We start from the raw sequence: 19695 nt of genomic DNA, 5'->3' as shown, positions 1-19695 counted from the left end.
TGAGCAATCAACTGCACAGTTAACAGACATATTGCAACCAGTCTTACAAACAAGTGACTAAGTACAAAACAAAAATCCTGATTTTTCCAGTAGAAATAAACTTCATGCCTTAACTTGGTGATAGAAGTTACCTCTCAAGTCAGCAACAACATGTTTCTATTGATGATGTAAAATCTCCACTGTCCCTTATCAATTGCAGAATTCCACAGGGTTCCGTTTTGGGACCATTACTGTTTTTAATATACCTTAATGACATTGTTAACTCTCTCCCATTTTGTCATTCATTTTATTCACCGATGACAGCAGCATTTTTCTATCTCACAAGAACTTAAAAGGAATTGATCAATGCTATGAATCTAAAACTAACAAATGTTTTATTAACAGGTTCAAATGTAATAAATCATCTTCCCACATAAATAAGAACTTAAGTTATGCATTTCATAACTACTCGTAGAAATTTGAATTCAATGCAAAATATTATCATTAACAGTCTCTGTTCTGATAAAAAAAGAATCTGTAAAGTTTTCTGGTATTACAACAGACAGGCCTTTGTCATGAGGCTAACACATAAAGAATGTGTCTTCTTCAATAGCTGCAGGATCTGGAACATTGTATAAATTGAAAGATTTATGCCAGAGCATTCTCTTCTTGTGATATACACTGCATTGATTCTACTATAATATTGTATTAATCATTGCAACATTATATGGGAGGACTGCTATAAGGCCAAAGTAGATCATATACTTGTAATACAAAAGAACGCAGGTAGGATTTGCACAAAAGTGTCACACAGGGATCCTCCATCTAACTGTTTGAAAACTTTCAAGATACATGATATGAATACTCAATAAAAAGCTGTTTTTACATTCAACTATCATATTATAGAATTCTTCCTCATTTTTCTTCAATTTCTTTTCATACAATCGCATCTTGCATTTATACCCAACACTTATACATGAAAGAGCGTCCACTTAAAGAATCCTAGGATATTATTAGCACATAAAGCCCTCAAACATCATGGAGCTGACATATGGAATTTATGACCGAATTCCCTCAAACAGACAAACCTCTTGACTCCCTTTAAAAGAAGTATAAGAGAAATGCTGTAATTGAATGCATTATTTTGATTTTTTTTTAATTGTATATATTAAGTAAAAGTGAATATTTGTATTGGCTATATATTCCACTCCTTAACCTATCATTCAGATTGTAAAACATGCTTTAAAAGTCAAGCGGTGTTTTTCTTAAAGGATACACAGGACTGCTTCCCTTTAAGAATACACAGGCAGTGTTTCACTTAAAGACTATATGTGACCCTGCACTACAAAACCAACAAAAAGTCGCCAGACATGAATTTTTAGTTAAGGGCATATTCTGAAAGAGCAGACTCTAAACTTTGAAATGATGTATAACTAAATGCAAATGGACTACCCTAACCTATCTAAATACTGAAAGAAAGCACACACTCTGGAAAAGTTTGAACTGAGATAAGAGGCTCTGAAGTACAGCGTCTATTCAAGTGCTTTATCTTTACTAAGCTGTGCTACCTGTGCCATGAATGGGACAAAAAACATGATGTAAACCACTGTAGCAACAACAATGAAGGGATTATCAAAATTAAGCTGAAATTGAGCATGCTCTATTAACACATTCTGTCCATGATGAATGCCAGCTTTCAAAGCAGTAGCATTATTCTTTCAAGAGTTAATAGACTTGAAAGTGAAGAGTGTGCAAAGGCTTTTTAAGAAATGAAAAGGGGCTTCTAAGAAAAACCTGATCACATTACTGTATCAAAAAAGGGGATGTAGACAAACTGCTGAAAACCCACTTTCCCATTCAATTCATGATCCTAAACTTGAGAATAATGTAGAAGAAGAATAGCTCTTTCAGAAAATATTGATAACTCAAAATTGACTTGGTTGACCCATTTCACCTTTCTTGAGTCCTCATGTAAAATCAAGGGGTGCGACTTTTTGTATGTTTTGTGATGCACAGTCACATATGGGCAATGTTTCCTTTTAAAACTACACTGGCAGTGTTTTACCTAAACAATGTAAATGCGATGTTTCCCTATATGAACACATAGGCAATGTTTCTCTCATGAAAAGACTACACAGGAAGTGTGTCCATTTAAGACTACCAGTGATTCCCTAAAACAATACAAAGGCAGTATTTTCCTTTCAGAATATGCAGGCAGTTTTTCCCTTTAAGAATACACAGCCAGTTTTTCTCTTTAGAAATTCACAGGCAGCGTTTCCCTTTGAGCAAACACCAGGCTGTGGATCCTTTCGAGTATACACACTAACACAGGCAGTGCTTCATTTACAGAATACACAGGGCTTGGTTTCATTCGAGAAAACACAGGTATTTTTAAAAAAAAATCATACCTCTGGAGTGAGTAAGGGTGGTGCCCCGGGACTGTGACTCTGCCCTCACACGGCTCTCCTGCATGGTCTCTGTGATGTTGACCATTAGATGCGGGGTCACCTGGTGGAGCAGCAGGTAGCTGATGACATCTGGTCAGTCAGGTGGTCAAGGATAATGGACAGAGAAAGAAATTGTCCATGTTGCCATGACACTCTGACACCTACAGACCCCTTTCTTATCAAAAAAGAAGAAACACGAGGAGAAGATGATACCAATGTACAAACTGGCATAAATACATCATTCCTTTTTTTCGTCACAGGTCAATATATCAATTTCATATGACGAGTTTTATCACAAAACATGTTAATGTCACCTTGATATATTTGTGATCAAAGCTGCTAAAAAACGAAGAAAATGATAAGAAAATATGGGACACCATAACTTCAATAATAGTCCATATTGATATTGATATACCACTCCAATTGTATTCCATCAGAAACACCTGTAGTCATTATTACCCTATCAGCATCAGATTGACTGGTCAGCAAACTATCATTTTCTACAAAAGGATACGGGCCAGTCTGCTGATGGCCACGCGGCCATCCCCACTGAAGTGCTCCAGGGCCTCTGTGAACATCCGGTGTCGGAGGCCCTCATTGGCCAATGGGGCCAGGGCGTCCACCGCCTCGTTGTACTCCCTCTCGCTCATGAAACCGAACTCGCGGGTTGGGCGCTGCGACAGTTTCATCTCCACCTGGAATCAGTGATCGCATGATGGTGAAGAAAATGGAACAAGGTATGCAATTGCAGGAATCTATGTTTCATTTCATGGGTAAAGGGTGGGGAAGGAGATTACTTGTATACAGAGTTACCCTAACACACAAAGGGCAGATTATTACCTCCACCAATGGAGGAGGTTATGTTTTCTGCGGCGTTGGTTTGTTTGTTGGCTTGTTTGTTTGTTTGTCTGTGTGCAAAATAACTCAAAAAGTCGTGATCAGATTTGAATGAAACTTACAGGAAAGGTCGAGAATGACACAAGGAACAGATGATTACATTTTGGTAGCGATTTGGGAAAATGGACTTTACAAAGTTGGAGTTGGGATATTCAGGATCATAACACAGAAGGTAACTCACATCCTGGAACCTAGGCTCCCTGTACTTGAGGATGATGTACATGAAGTATTCGAAGACAAGCGCCTTGGAAACCTTGTTCTCGCTGAACGATGTGTAACCAAGATGTAGCTGGTCCACCTCATCCTCCTGCCCAATGTCAAGGTTAACAAAAAAAAACATGTTTCTACTGGATGCCTCGCATTGCCTCGCATCATGGCAAATTTTTGTAACCTGCATCATCTGGCATATTACTACTACACAAATTGTTTCTACTGAGCAATAAAATATATGGGTGATATAGGCAAATCAGGTATTAAAAGGTCATAGAGAAGATAATGTGCACAGCGCCGTATGATCCACTGAATAATGTGCCGAGGAAAATTTGAAGCGTCACCACACATCACTGTACATCACCTTGTAATCACCAGGATAGTTATTGTTCAGTAGAAACATGCTCCAAGCAACAACCTCATGCTCTTCCTCTTAATATGACTTTGGTAGTCATGCTACAGATCACCTTTTTTTTTTCTTATAATACACAACAATGAAAATCTGAAAATACTGAATGGTCCCAAGTTTTTGCATCAGTTACCAATTTCCTTTAACATTCCTCTTTCAGTTGCTTCTCATACAGTACATTCATTTTGCATTCATCATTTTCCCCATGATAATACTGCAGAGCCTTCTGGGCACTTACCCAAGTTACAGCTTTTTGACCAAGCCCAACATGAGCATATCAAGGAGTAAATATGAGACACTAATCGCATCCACTCATGCAAATACCACAGAAAATTTAATATGATGTTGTACAGCAACTGTCATATGCAAGTCTATAGTTAAATAAATTGGCTTTTGACATAATATGAGTACAAGTCACTTCTCACAAGCACATAAGAAATAATGGGGAAAAGAAGAGAGATGCTTTGTGTACTGACATTGAGCTATGAAGACCTGCCTCCCTTCAAAAAAGAAAGTGAAATTGAGTGTTTTAGACTAAGTACACTATCACTTCTGCTGACTGGCATCACTGCAGAGCATATCTATCTTACAATTGAGTGTGAGATATCATCAATTTAGAAGACAATTAGAACAAATCTATTTAGTCAACAAAGTCAATAATGGATAATCACAGGGGAATGACAGTATCAACATACAGTTAGGGTAAAAAAAAGGAAAAAATATCATCATGATGAATTTATTCCAAGGATAACTTACATTGAGGAAAGGGTAAACAGCGATGACGAAATACTTGAAGTCCTCCACCATCCTCCATTCCACCCGGTCGATGAGGTCGGTGATGATGAGGAGGTATCGGAAGACTGTGGCATCCAGATTACCCACAAGGCAATGCGCAAAGATCTGGATGAGCTGTATAATTTTGAGAGTAAACAGATAACAATATCACGATCTGGCTTGCAGTCTTCACATGATTAACAGAAGCATGTTTACTGCTGTAAATCAGAATTCTGAGGGTTATCTGAAGTGAGTCAAATGTAACATGTGGGTACCAAAGCATTACAAAAAAGTATAAAAGTGCAAAACACACAAACAAACAAACAAACAAACAAACAACAAAGTGCTGATGATACAGACATGACTCTTGATAATGAAATCAACCTCATATCATTGTTACAAAAGAAATATGATTGACAAAAGGATACAGGTATTATCTGCACATTAATTTATCACTACCACTGGCTATTACAAGGTACTACAAAAAGGAACCAACAGTGTTTTTTTTATTTATGTGAGCCAAGTAACCTTTATAGTCCATGTACTGATAACACAGATCACACATTTATTTGGAATTTGAAAGCTGTGCAACATCTTGCAAATAGATGGCAGTGCCTGTGCCCACAGCTGTCATTACCTTGTGACCAGGTGCATACTCAATGACGCCCTGAACGAAGTCATGCATGCACAGATAAGACACCTGCCTGATCAGGTAGCGCTCCTCAAAGTGGGCATAGAGGGCGTCCTGCAAAGAAAGTGCCAACAAATTATCATATGTATTGACTGTCTCAGATCCTGGACATTGTAAAGACATGAAATTTGAACCTTTGGTGACATTCTTCTTCATAATAAGGGAATTGGCATGGTGTCCCCAAACCAAGTCTTGATTCTCTTGCCTTTCATAACTTCTTTGCTTTTAGGATCACATTTCCTTTAAAAATGCAAAATGTAGATACATGAAAAGACAAAGATAAAGAAAGAGATGGAGATAGAAAGACAGAAAAGAAGATAGATAGATAAATAGACAGATAGATTGATATGTAGATAGATGGATAAATGGATAGATAGATAGATAGATAGATAGATAGATAGATAGATAGGTAGATAGATAGATAGAGAGATAGGTAGATAGATTAATAGATAGATGGATAGACAAACATAGAGATAGACGGATGAATATGTAAATAGATACTGTAAAACCAGAAATGTTCATGTGCATGGAACTTTCACTAACTTTGCGAGGAGCAAAGATTTGCAAAAGTAACATGCAAGCAAAAGTGTTTGTCTACACAATGCTTTTGAATGCCAGTGGCATTCACGAAAGTTTAGTGCCACCAAAAAATGCAGTCGGCTCAAATTCATGAAAGCTTTATGCTGTGAATATTTCTTGTTATACAGTAGACAGACTGATTAACTGATGAACAGATAGACTAATAAGTGCATAGAATGAGAGAGACAGACATATAGAGATAAATTGATAGGCAGACAGACAGATATATATATATATATATATATATATATATATATAGATAGATAGATAGATAGATAGACAGACAGAAATAGAGAGATAGAGAAATGTAGAGATACAAATGTCTATAAAGTTTAGAGGAAGGGGCGAGGGGGTGAGGGGAGGAAGAAGAGAAAAAGAGACCTGCATTAAGTGGTGAATTGATACAGAGGATGTCATCCACGATCTCAAAATAGCACATAAGATATATTGTACTCATAAAGTGAAAGTAGGTGAAAGTGATTGACCACACATCACTTTGTACCACTTTCATTTTCACTTTCGCGGATGTGACAAAATGGACACATTTAAACACTGAAAGTGATGGAATATCATCATAGTACCAAAGCATGACTTACGAAAAATTATGTGTACCTCAAAGATAGATCAGAGTGCATTACTTCACTTCCTTACAAAGTACCATTTGCCAGGCAGAAGGGCCCAAAGGCTTGTGGGCTCAAAAATCACAAAAAAATGGATGATTACATCATATGAAAGAGCTTTAAAAACTCTGTCAAATTATGTCATGAACAACTAGAAATGTCGCTATGGCAACTGGTATGCCTCTGCCATAATGCATGATTCTCCTAATACAATGTAGGTCTAGATAGTACATGTGGACAATGTGTGATTACATTTTCACAAAATTGGCAAAATATTAAAATGACAAGTTTGTCACAAATGTGTCGAATGTTCAACTTCCTTGACCTAGGTTTAATTGGGTGAATAGGAGACCATGTATTTGGGGATTTAAGGACTTTAACTTGACTCTGACCCATTCATACGTTTATGCATCAAGTAATTTTCAAGGTATGGAGAAAAAGTGCAATTTCTGTATTGAATAGTAAATTGTTACCCTTTTCATCTGGCCTTTGACCATAAAATTCATAAGATAATCACTGTCAGGCAGAACATGCATAAATATGCAGTAAGTTTCAAGATAACTTGAGCCACTTCCAAGATATGGAGGAAAAAGTTAGTTCAGCACTTTCACTTGATCTTTGACCTTTTGACCTTTGAGGCAAAAAAAAAAAAAAAAAAAAAACTTTCCAGAGAATCTCTATTAGGTTAAACATGCATACACCAAGTGTTAAAAAAAAATAATCCTGCTGGCATTGCATAAACATGGCATTGAATAAACATGAGGGAAATAGTAAAATTTTGAAGTGTTGCCCTTGACCTTTGACCCCTGACCTTTGAGCCCATGAACCCTAAATTCTCTAGATGATCACTGCCAGTCAGTACATGTATATATACTATGTTCCATGAAGATACCTTGAACAATTTCCAAGGTACGTATAGAAAAAAGTGAAGTTTTAATATTTTTTACTTGACCTTTTGACCTTTGACCTCATGACCCCAAACTTTCACCAGAGAATCTAAATTGGGTAATACAAGTATACACTAAGTTTCAAGAAAATATCTTCAGGCATTGCATAGATATGGTGGAAATAGTTAAATTTTATGTATTTGACCTTGACCTTTTGACCTTTGACCTTGAGCATGTGTATCAAAATGTTGATAGGCACAACTTCACCCCCTCATACACATACGTGCCAAGTTTCATTAGGATACCTTAAAAGGTTTTTTAGTTACGCTGTCCACAAAATTCATTACGGACGGAAGGACGGAAGGACACGAAAACATAATGACTCCGGCACCACTTCGTGGCGGAGGCATAAAAATATGATGTTGTGGTGAAATTCCACGCTAAGGCCCTTTTGCTAGGCAGGTGACAAAGAATACATGTACATTTGGGAGGAAGAAGGACCTTACACAAACATGATACCCAAGTTACAAGTGAAGTGATATTGCATCTTACCAGGATAGAGACCATTGGGGCGGGTGGTACCGTCTCATCTTGCCATAGGACGTATCCGAAGAACTGAGAGATGATGGACAGGACCCGTCTCTGTTGATTGATTGACAGTCAACAAGGTGGGCACGGTGTTAACAAGGAGAAAAAGTTATTTTTATTGTTTGACGGATTGCCCTACATCAACGTAAATTAGCACCGATCAATCAGTGTTAGAGTAACAGCCATGATGATACAAAAAATCATGGGCATGTTCATACTCAGGCTGGATTCGTACCAACTCGACACTGGAATTCATTTATTTGGAAGTCATTCATAATCATGCATATTATTAAAAATGGAAAAAATCTGCAATTGCAAAATGGCATTATGGCATGAAAATGAATAAATTTTCACCCCCATTGAAAAACCCTAGCTCGCACATAAATTATATATTCATACAAACATAATATATGTGCAGAAGTATTGTAAGGTTTCACGACAAATGCGACAAAAAAGAAAAGGAAGAAAATAAATTACACAGCTGCTACAGTTTATTTGGCGGTGGCATGGTAAAGTATGTAGTATGACAGGCAAACAAGTTACTTATTTCCTTTCAGAAAATGGATTTGTCTTTGGTGGTTGACCGTACTGTAAGCTTGAAGCCCGCCCTCGTGATGATTATTATCTACCCACCTTCTCCAGGGGTCTTGGGATGTGCCGTGTCTGCTGCGTCCTCTCCTTGAAGTCGTCCCAGAGCATCGTGAATGGCTTCTCCTGCCAGGGCAGAAATATAGTGCACTCATTGTTTGAAGAAGTCATGTAAGTTTTCCATTTTGGCAGCTCAAAAAATGGCTACAGCATTGTATTAGCAAAATATTCCCTATGTTGAGCATTTAGTTAGCATATCCTCGATGGGGTGACAAGACCTCGTATCTCAAAAATGTCAAAAAAAATTTTTTTTTTGGCTTAATGGTCAAATAATAAGTCAAGTGATGTCTTGGCCAAATCCCAACTGTCTTACTCCAAAAATGAAGCCACCATGACATGTCAAAGGAAAGGCTATCCCATTCACTATAGTGCTTTGGCCGCCATGTTTTTTTGCTCTCCTGAACATTTGTCATTTTTGAGATACGAGGTCTTGTCACCCCAGCGACGATATAATGGTTAGACATTTATGGTGACACCATGCAGTACAGTTCATAATCTGTTGAGGACGGGCTAATTTTGCCATGATACGCATTTCCCATGGATACCTGCCCGAGTATACTCGGGACTAGTCTTCAACAGGTTCAAAGAGCTGTACAGAGATCAAAGGGATAGAAACACTATGCACCCTGTAGTATATTTCTTTAAAAAGAAATGTATAGAGACAAAAGATGATGGGTACAAGTGGAGAGAATAGTATACTCTCTAGTCATTTATCCCCTTCCATCTCTAAATAGTACAGGACGATACTGTGCCACATGGTTTTACAGCAAAAATCTATATCAGCCTACAGTGGAATGGGTCTGTGTGCAAACTAGTTTGCAGTGGTTGATGATAATATTAATACAGTTAAATGGTATCCCATTTGTGTGGAGACTACTGTATAGAGTAAACCGTCATGATGCTTTGAGATAGTCAGCATCCTAGCTGTGTATGAAGATTTTTTCCACCATGCATTCACCATACTGAAATATTATATTTCATCTAAATGATATGAATATCAGTATCATCTTCTCAATTGTGCTTAATACAAATACTTACTCAATTGTATATCAACATGAAAAACACAATGAAGTTATGTACTTTGATGAATTAAGACCCGCTCAGTCAATCTATTTCTTGATTACTAATGGGCACAAAAGGTCACATCTAAGTATCTGCAAACCTGATGTTCATGAGCACATGCTTCCTTTTTCTCCTCCTCCTCCTCCTCATCTTCCTCCTCCTCCCGTTCATCATCCCCTTCAGCCTCCTGCTTCTCGGTCTGTTTCTCTTCTTCTGCTGCAGTCTTCTCTGCCATCGACACTTCGGGTCTCCCTGGGCGCTCGTCAGCCTCAGTCGTGGCCACGCTCTCCTCCGGTCCCTGGCTCGGTCTTCGTCTGGACTTCCTGGCGCCACTCACCTCCCTAGAATCTCCCACATCAGATGGTGCCGCACCCTTCTTAGCCCCCTTTGGAGGGTGGGGCTTGCGGTACCTGAGAAGGAGATGAAGAAGGAAAAAAGGTGCACTGTTATAGGTACAAAGAAATTTAGTCCTCATATGCTCTTAATGAACTCATGACAAAACAGTATGCCCTAGCTGTCCAGATGCCAAGAAAATCACCAAAAGTTTGAAAATGAAGCATTCAGCATTACACCATAAAAAGTGTTCAGACGTACAATGTAGAGGTGAGTGGGCTCCCATTCTTCTCCTTTAACCTGCTGAGGATGAGCTGATTTTGCTACAACACACATTACATTCTCCAAAGACACCAGCCCAAGCATATAGGACTCAGGACTGGTGTTCATGCAACAGGTTAAAAGCCAGCCCAAATCAATATTTCTCTGTTGAAGTTGACTTAACATTGCTGATATACATGTAACACACATTAGTGAGAGCATTAGTAAGCACTACCCACGCATGATATCTCTGGATCAGTCTAAAATGCCTGAGGCGAGAGTTGAAGGTGTTTCAATTGTTTGAAAGGTACTGAGTGTGCCCGATGCAAAACAGAATGAGGTGTATTATTTGGTTTATTAAATGACGAAGCAGACCCTTGCCATTTAATAACGTTCATCTCAAAATCCACACATTACTTAATCTATATCTAGCTTCAATAAAACCATGAAATCTTGTAGAGTCAAACCATCATGACATGACAATAACCATTCACTGTACTTTACTAATGACAAGTCATATGCAAAATTACGCGTTACGCAAAATAAATGCCTGGTCACACGTACATTCTCACCCTAGAGATGTTTTCATTCCACTTGTTTTCCCAGTTCAATTTAACCAATATACCACGATTCTTGGACAAGGTAACATGCACATGGCTAGGATTCTCTGAACTTCACAGCCTCTCTCCTCCCACACACACACACACATGCAAATACATACATTTTTTCCTTTTTTCTCAATCTCATAGCATCAATGCTGATATATATATATATATATATATATATATATATATATATATATATATATATATATATATATATATATATATATATATATATATATATATATATATATATATATACAGAGAGAGAGAGAGAGAGAGAGAGAGAGAGAGAAAGAAAGAGAGAGAGAGTACAGAGAAGTGTGCTGTCCAGCCACTTGGATTTGGGCACCTGCTTATGAATGATCACATCCCTCTCCTGTTACTGCCTCAGGTAAATAACTTCTTTAATCCTCTCATACCCAGAGAGGCAAAATCATCCACACAATAGCAAGGGAGTTTTGAGACAGCGGTCCTCAGAGAGTTAAAAACAGCTAGAATCTTTTCAGTTAAAGCCAGCTGAAGACCTCACTTTGATATGTAAAATGAGGAATGTGTCTGCAATGTAAATATCATTGATGTGAGCAGAATTTCCTCTGAATTTAAAGTCCATATTTTCATATCCTAGCTTGGTTGGAAAAGATTGTTTTATTGACAAAAAGATTCCAAACTTAAGAGAAAATTGATATTTTTTTTGTTTGATAGATACTTTATTTTCTGCAAATCAATATACATAAGTTACATAATCATGAAAATGCAGGAAATATACAAAGTAAATTAAACGCAAAGTCGTTTGACTTGCATAAACCAAGATACATACTAAGTACATAATCATGAACACGTAGGACATATGTAACGTAAATTTAACACAGTCTTTTGACTTGCATAAACAACGATATGAAAGAAATTTAATATACAGTATGCATGTCTATGCAGCAGTGATAAGAATAACATTTATAGTTAAGAAACGATTATGCAGAGGGCCGCCATTATAAGCATTGCTTGAAAAGATGGCCGGCCCGAGGAAAAGATAAGGACGTACTAAATTCGTAACAATATAAATTCTGCTGCGAAGGTAGCAGGGGAAAATAATCTCTGGTGTGCGATGGTGGTGGTGGTGAATGTGTGTGCAGGTGCTTGAGGGTGCACAATAGCAGATAGGCTATATATACACACTCACCCTCAAATCATAAAATTTCACAGTGCTTGAAAATGAAATAGTAGCAAAGGTCTGTTCACTGAATTATCTTTGCTTTTTGTTTTAAAGCAACTTAAGAATTACTATGACAGCAAGAGCAATCTATTAAAATAATTGATGTCTTTTATGGAATGTCATTCCTACAACCAAGCAATATGACATTGGGAGTTAAGATACTTTATAAAACATTGCTTGATCACATTTGGGCTAGCTATGACTCATAAAAGTATTCAGTCCTTTTTTATTGTTGTTGTTGCTGTTGTTGAGTCTCATTTGAGGTTACCCTATGTCAAATATTCCTGAGCGCAACAACTAGTTTTGTGTGGACATTTGGTAAGGTGGACACCACTTACTCCTTTTCCTTCCGTTCAGCCTGGATCCGTACCCTGGGGCGGGAAAGCTTGATGTGGGTGCAGTGGTGAGGCAGGATGATGATCTTCTCACTGCTCACTTTGTGAGGACAAATGACCGTCTGGCAAAGGACAAAGAAAAAAGACGATGAAGAAGAAGAAGATCTACAAGAATCTAATGTCAATGGGGTGGGGGGGGGGGGGGTGGGGGAGGAATATAATCCATTCTTAACCCTTTTCATACCACATTCATTTATGCCATCATAAGCCAACCAATAATGGATACAGCATCAGATATACCACCAACCGCCTATCTATAATGACCACATATTTGTGTTATCTTTAGTGGGTGGTGTACATGACTTGATTACATCTGTATCTATCTACCTATCTACCTATCTAATTACCCATCTATCTATCTATCTATCTATCTATCTATCTATCTATCTATCTATCTATCTATCTGTCTATATTTATATGTATCATAATGCATACACATCCCTCTGTCTGTCTCTTCATTTTTATGGTTGCATGTTTGTATGTATGTGTTTATGTGTGTGTGTGTGTATGTATACATGCATGCATATCTACGTATGCAAATTTTTCTTATTTCTTTGCTTGCAGTAACTAGCCCACAGCTATGCAATTTCAATTCCAAAGAGTTGAAGTTGATTGACATTGCATATAATTAGCAGGTGACACCCATACACTCTAGCTCTCTGTCTGTCTGTCTATCTATCTGCTAATCTATCTACCTATTCATCTATCCATCTATATATTAATCTATAATTCATCAACTGTACATATCAATCCATTCATCCACCTATCTATATATCTATTGATCTATTGTCTATAAATACACCTACTTCTCCTTGGGACCAAATCAGCACCTTCAGCTCTTACCTTTTCACCACAGCTGGCACAGAACTTTGCATCCTTAAGCTCATGGAAGGTCTTCTTCTGGTTGGTGGAGGTGTAGACCATGATGGAGTACTTGCTGAGAATGGATTCCTGTGGGATGAAGGGGTCCATCTCGCTGGCCAGCAGGTCCATGTTCTCAAAGCTGTCCCCAGGCACAGACATGGTGGACTCTGTAGCATTGCGATAGTGATGGACAGGAGGTGGGCATGATGTGAATGGAGCGAATAAATTAATTTTTTGACTGATTGATTTCAACTCAGCAATAGTGTGCACATTGACACATATCAGATCAGAGTAGGCTGTCAAGAGAGGGTAATTGATGCTTCTAGTAACAATGAAAGGCAAATCTTTTCTTCCTATTTTGTACCAGCTATACTGACAACAATACCATGCATGGAGTGATCATCTTTAAACCCCCCAAAACAAAGAAAAAAATGACAAAATCTCAGTCCCATGCAGAGTGTTTCATATGTTTGCAGAGAGCTGCAAAACACAGAGCATCACTCCTACCTTTGCCACTCATCCTGGAGTGCTTGCCATGCTGGCCCGCCGAGTGGTTGCTGCTGCCCCCGGCACTGTGCACATTGGTTCCCGTCGACCTGAACATAACCCGGCTGGGGGGCTTGGGGGCACCGCGGGCTGCCTTATCCATCTCATCAAGCTGGGTCTCCACATAGTCCTTGTGAAGCCGGATCATTTCCAGCTCATTGTTCAGGGCCTCAATGGTCTGCTGGAATCGTTCCTGCATCCCCGCCAGCTGTGAAATGTGCACGTAGGATACATGAGGCATGAGGGGTTCAAGTAGTTTCATTGAAACAAGGCTACAAAGGATAAAAATGTCACTGCACTCTCTCTTTTTTTTTTCTTCTTCTTCTTCTTCTTCATCTTCTTCCTCTAAATCACAAACAGCCAACAACTTGCCTTGGCTGCTCCCTCCAAGTGAAATTAAGAATTGAGCATTTACAAACTTTTACAACGTTATTATTTCATGACAATAGTTGAAATACCAATTTAAATCAGCTTACATTGGAAAAAAGAACTCTCTGGTTTAATTCATTTGGAGTTCCTGTTGTCTGTGAATGCTATTTGTTCATACATGCAAACATTACTGTGCAGGCTGTTATTTTTGCATACAGATATTTTTGCGAATTAGGAGGTCACAGCCATTTTTGCAAGATACTATTTTCATGAATACAACAATGCTATCTTACATGCATTGTTGTCCCAGTGCACGGTGACATTTTTGCGTGCTGTTAAATTCCCAATCCAACTGTGCTTCGCAAAATCTGCGAAAATCAAACCCTTACAAAAATAACCTCTTATACAGTACGTAATTTACACAACATAACATAAAATGTTATGTCATTATCCTTGCTCTCATCCATAAGGCTCAGAAAGACTCTTATTGGAAAAAAACAAAAAGAAGAAAAAGAATGGCAAGAAACGTGACTATCAACAAAACATGTTGACCTTATATGAAACCAAGACAAATTACAGAAGAGGAAAAAACAAAACAAAGAGTCTTTCATAAAGCTGTTCTTAAAGTTAAGAACGATTTGCAAAGAAAAACTGGTAATCATTGTATCTGGTTGACAAATTGCCCTACATTGACGTAAATAAGCACTGAACTAAATCACAAACAGCCAACAACTTGCCTTGGCTGCTCCCTCCAAAGTGAAATTAAGAATTGAGCATTTACAAACTTTTACAATGTTATTATTTCATGACAATAGTTGAAATACTAATTTAAATCTGCTCACATTGGGAAAAAGAACTCTCTGGTTTAATTCATTTGGAGTTCCCTTTGTCTGTGAATGCTATTTGTTCATACATGCGAACATTACTGTGCAGGCTGTTATTTTTGCATACAGATATTTTCGCCAATTAGGAGGTCACAGCCATTTTTGCAAGATACTATTTTCATGAATATATAACAATGCTATCGTACATGCATTGTTATCCTAGTGCATGGTGACATTTCTGCATGCTCTTAAATTCCCAATCCAACTGTACTTCGCAAAATCTGCGAAAGTTAAATCCTTACAAAAATAACCTCTTATACAGTACGTAATTTACACAACATAACATAAAATGTTATGTCATTATCCTTGCTCTCATCCATAAGGCTCAGAAAGACTCTTATTGGAAAAAAACAAAAAGAAGAAAAAGAATGGCAAGAAACGTGACTATCAACAAAATATGTTGACCTTATATGAAACCAAGACAAATTACAGAAGAGGAAAAAAAAACCAAAGAGTCTTTCATAAAGCTGTTCTTAAAGTTAAGAACGATTTGCAAAGAAAAACTGGCAATCATTGTATCTGGTTGACAAATTGCCCTACATCAGTGTTTAGTAGTAGCCACGATAAAAAATCTTGGGCATACATACTCTAGAAGAGCTGACGCCTATCTGGTGATCAGGAGGTCGTAGGTTCGAATCCTGCTCAAGTATGTACGCCCATGATTTTTTATCATGGCTACTACTAAAACACATACTGATCAATTCAGTGCTTATTTACGTCGATGTAGGGCAATTTGTCAATCAGTTGCAATGAAAACATCTCGACGGAAGAATTTCATTAATTTGAATAACTGGTAATCAGTTCTGATGTGCTACACTTATCAGAAAATTCATAATTCAGCACAAGAACTGATCACAAGTCATTCTTAAGTCATTCATAACTTTAAGAACAGCTTTATGAAACACCCCCTGGATAAAAAAATATGATCAGATACAAAATATGTTGACCATACAATGTAAATCAGATCAATGCCAAGCCAAAGATCACCATTACGAAACAAGCAAACAAGGTGAACTTATTTACTGTCTGTGAACATTGTACTTGAACAAAGATGTCAATTCTCGAATATTACCGACAGCCACGTAACCATGATAAAAGCAGAATCTATTTTCAAAAGTAGTGTCTGCACTCTCATCAAACACAAGGTCATTCTTGGAATATTAAGGAATGTTCCCTATCCATAAAAATAAGCAGATTCTCTTTTCTTGGATAGTAGTGCATTTTTAATTGACCTCTGCCTCCACGTATCCTGCCTGACGTTAATTCCTACAATCCCTATGTGGGGGGGGGGGGGGGGGGAAATTGTCCTGGCTAGGTCGAATCAAGCCTCTTACAACCACTATATGTAAATGTGATTGTCATTATACACCAGTCGGAGGCTGATGGTGATGAAAGAGTTAAGTGGCTGGTATTGTATGTCTGCGTATGGGCGCATGTTTTCCTCTCCTCTGTCATTGTCGGAGGTCACTAAATGCGTAACTGTTCATCCTGAATCTCTTGTTAGCATGCACATCACGCAGAAGACCACATGTTTTTAGCACATACACATTTTAGGATAATGATCCCGGGAAGGAGATTCCCCCTCCCACGGTGAAGCATCCATGTGACAGAGTGAACGCATCGCCGTGTTTGACACCTCTTTAAAACATGGGGGCGGCAGCCAGGGTTCAAACACTTTAGGGAGCATGTTGTGACCTGCTCACAAACCCGTTAAGTGCTCCTTAAAGGTACATGTCAGCTTTTCTACTACTGTAACGATAAGCATCCTCAATCTTCGTGGATTTTGCCCCTGCCTTTTTGGTGCAGACACACATGCACTATAGCTGGTTATGTCAATGGGTATGTATACAAATATGGATATGTAGATGTATTGTATGTTTATGTTTATGTATTCATGTGAATGAATATAATGTAGATATGTATATGTATATCAATGTGTATTGCATGAATACTGGAAATTAGATATGTTAAATTAGCCTCACTTATTAGTCTAGGAAATTGATAGCATGTGACATACTGGACTTCAAGGAGGGGCTTGGAAAAATGAATTTTGACACATGTTGCAGAATTACTGTCACTGGCATAAGGGCCGGAGCAAATGACAAAGAACCAAAAGCTCAGCCACCAATGTTTTTAGATTGGAGGCAATTAACATATGTCCTTTAATGCTAAGTTTTGTGCACAAACTCTCATGCAATGAGTGATAAATTCTAGTAAGATGTCATAACAATGGACTGATGTCTACACTGTTTGGTCAATTATGAGAAATACTGTGCTTGCTACTTGCTCACTTTTGCCAAAGCAGGGCAATAATATAGTATATAGAATAGGTGGCATCTTAAACAGATATTTCTGGGCTGGCCAGGTCACTACTTGTACTTTCGAAGTGGAAAAGGGGAAAAAAGAAACTAATGGTCCAAAGCAACAATGCCTCATTACACTCACATTAATGTCGAGTCTCTCTATCACCAGCTCATCCCTGTCGTAAGCCTCATTGGGTATGAGATCGTCCTCCAACTTCTCCACAAACACCCGGCCCTTCAATTCGGACATGTGACCCTCCACGAAGGCATCAAACTCCTCGATGGTCTGGTTCCTCACTAGGAGGAGCTGCTTTTCAATCTTCTTGGCTGCCTCGTAGTCCGTCAGCAGGTGGTTCTATTATAGCAACACAAAACATAACTCAGTGAAATTTTCAATACTCAGAGTGGAGCACAACAACTCACCATTAAAAAAAGAAAAACAAACAAACACACACACACACAGCATGGAAAGGTTCAAATTTCTTCATTGCTGGTTCGAGTCTAACCACAGTAAGTTTGCCCATGATCTTTATCATGGGTACCACGAAAACACTGAATAATTGGTACCTATTTACGTCGATGATGGGCAATTTGTCAATCACTTACTATAAAAAGAGGACTTGATGCAAGAATCATAAACTTGAATAAATATCCAGTACACGCTGCTACAGGGGACTAGAAGAATCACTATCTATTGGGTAGAGGTCGGTTAGTCTAGTGGATATGACGCCTGTCCTGCAATTGGGAGGTTGTTCGTTCAAGTCTAATAGGAGTGCTAATTCGTATCCCTTATAGCAGCGGGTACTGGATATCAATTTGAATCAATGAATTTTGGCATAGAGTTGTGTTTATTGCAACCTTGCGTCTTCACTTGTTCATGTTTGTTTGTTTGTGCATTTTCCATCTGAGAAGATGGCTGGATAGCCCATATTCAGCTACGTTAAGCTGGTCTTCCATGGGGTCCAGTTGGATTTGAGGTGGGACCACTTCAAGGGGTTAAACACCCTGCTCTTTACGATGACTGAATGAAGCGGGATCTTTCATGTGCATGAGTTGTTACTCTCTCATACACGGGACCTCCATTTCATGTCCTATCCGAGGGACAGAGTGTTTTGCCTCTTGCTAGAGGGGACGGTATGCTTACACACAGTGGCATATCTAGGGAAAACGGCGCCCGGGGCAAGCACGAAAATTGCGCCCCTAATTTCTGAAAAAGTGTTCAACCCCAACCCCATCCCGGTAGGGACTTTAAACAAAGTCCACATGATGCTTTTTTAGGCACGTAAAAGGGATCTTTTGAGGGTGATATAAATGTAACGAATTTTGATAGATTTTGGCGAGTGAGCACAGCGAGCGAGTCGAAAGTTTTTGTATTTCAGCTTACAAAACATGGAATTCTTACCATTTTTTGCTAACCAAATCTTACAATTCTAATCAAGATATAGTGATGGCCTTATAGATAACGATTTATACCAAAAAACTGAGGACTTTAAAGAATACTCTAAATTAGTGCGCGCAAGTGAGCTGAAATTTGTATATATATTGTCCTCGTCATCATCACATATTGTTCTTATCTTTTTTGATATAAATTTTGGCGAGCGAGCGCAGCGAGCGAGCCAAAAATTTTTGTATTTCGGCTTACAAAACATAGAATTCTTGTCATTTTTTGCTTATTAAATCTCACAATTATAGTGACGACCTTATAGATAACGATTTATACCAACAAACTAAGGACTTGAAAAAATACTCTAAATTAGTACGAGCGAGTGAGCCGAAATTTGTATATTTCTGCGTCATCATTACGTTTTTCTTCTTATCTTTTTTGATTTTTTTTGCGCCCCCTCCCCCGTATATCCGAAACCGTTGGCGTCCTCTTTTTATCCAATCGGCGATCGCTTCAGAACGAATGAAATTGCAGTCGCTGCTCCGTGTAACATTTTTCCTGCTAAATATGAAATTACATGAGTGAACACAATAGACATTTTCATTTTCTCCGCGTCATCATCACGTTTTGTTCTTATCTTCTTCTCTTTTTTTAATACAAATTTTGGCGAGCGAGCGCAGCGAGCAAGCTGAAAACTTTTGTATTTCAGCTTACAAATCATGAAACTCTTGTAATTTTTTGCGTATCAAA

At 38.3% G+C, this 19695-nt stretch overlaps 1 protein-coding gene across 1 annotated transcript in view; it reads right to left on the bottom strand.

The window, feature by feature from the left end:
• LOC139742223 (uncharacterized) overlaps positions 1-19695 on the bottom strand; it is a 36215-nt gene that overhangs the window by 6817 nt on the left and 9703 nt on the right. Inside the window, exons 7-18 of the mRNA XM_071652800.1 lie at positions 17704-17916; positions 13967-14213; positions 13439-13626; positions 12539-12657; positions 9892-10201; positions 8715-8795; positions 8046-8135; positions 5354-5461; positions 4699-4851; positions 3505-3630; positions 2941-3121; positions 2388-2516 (exon numbers count right to left, since the gene is read on the bottom strand). Coding sequence (XP_071508901.1) covers positions 2388-2516; positions 2941-3121; positions 3505-3630; positions 4699-4851; positions 5354-5461; positions 8046-8135; positions 8715-8795; positions 9892-10201; positions 12539-12657; positions 13439-13626; positions 13967-14213; positions 17704-17916 — 1945 coding nt within the window. The remainder of the gene's footprint in view (positions 1-2387; positions 2517-2940; positions 3122-3504; positions 3631-4698; positions 4852-5353; positions 5462-8045; positions 8136-8714; positions 8796-9891; positions 10202-12538; positions 12658-13438; positions 13627-13966; positions 14214-17703; positions 17917-19695) is intronic.

This window comes from Diadema antillarum, unplaced genomic scaffold (assembly GCF_040938485.1).
Source record: "Diadema antillarum isolate AM-2024a unplaced genomic scaffold, OU_Dant_1.0 seq00000988_RagTag, whole genome shotgun sequence".
NCBI classification, from domain to species: Eukaryota; Metazoa; Echinodermata; class Echinoidea; order Diadematoida; family Diadematidae; genus Diadema; species Diadema antillarum.
This window is presented reverse-complemented; position numbering and strand designations above follow the sequence as displayed.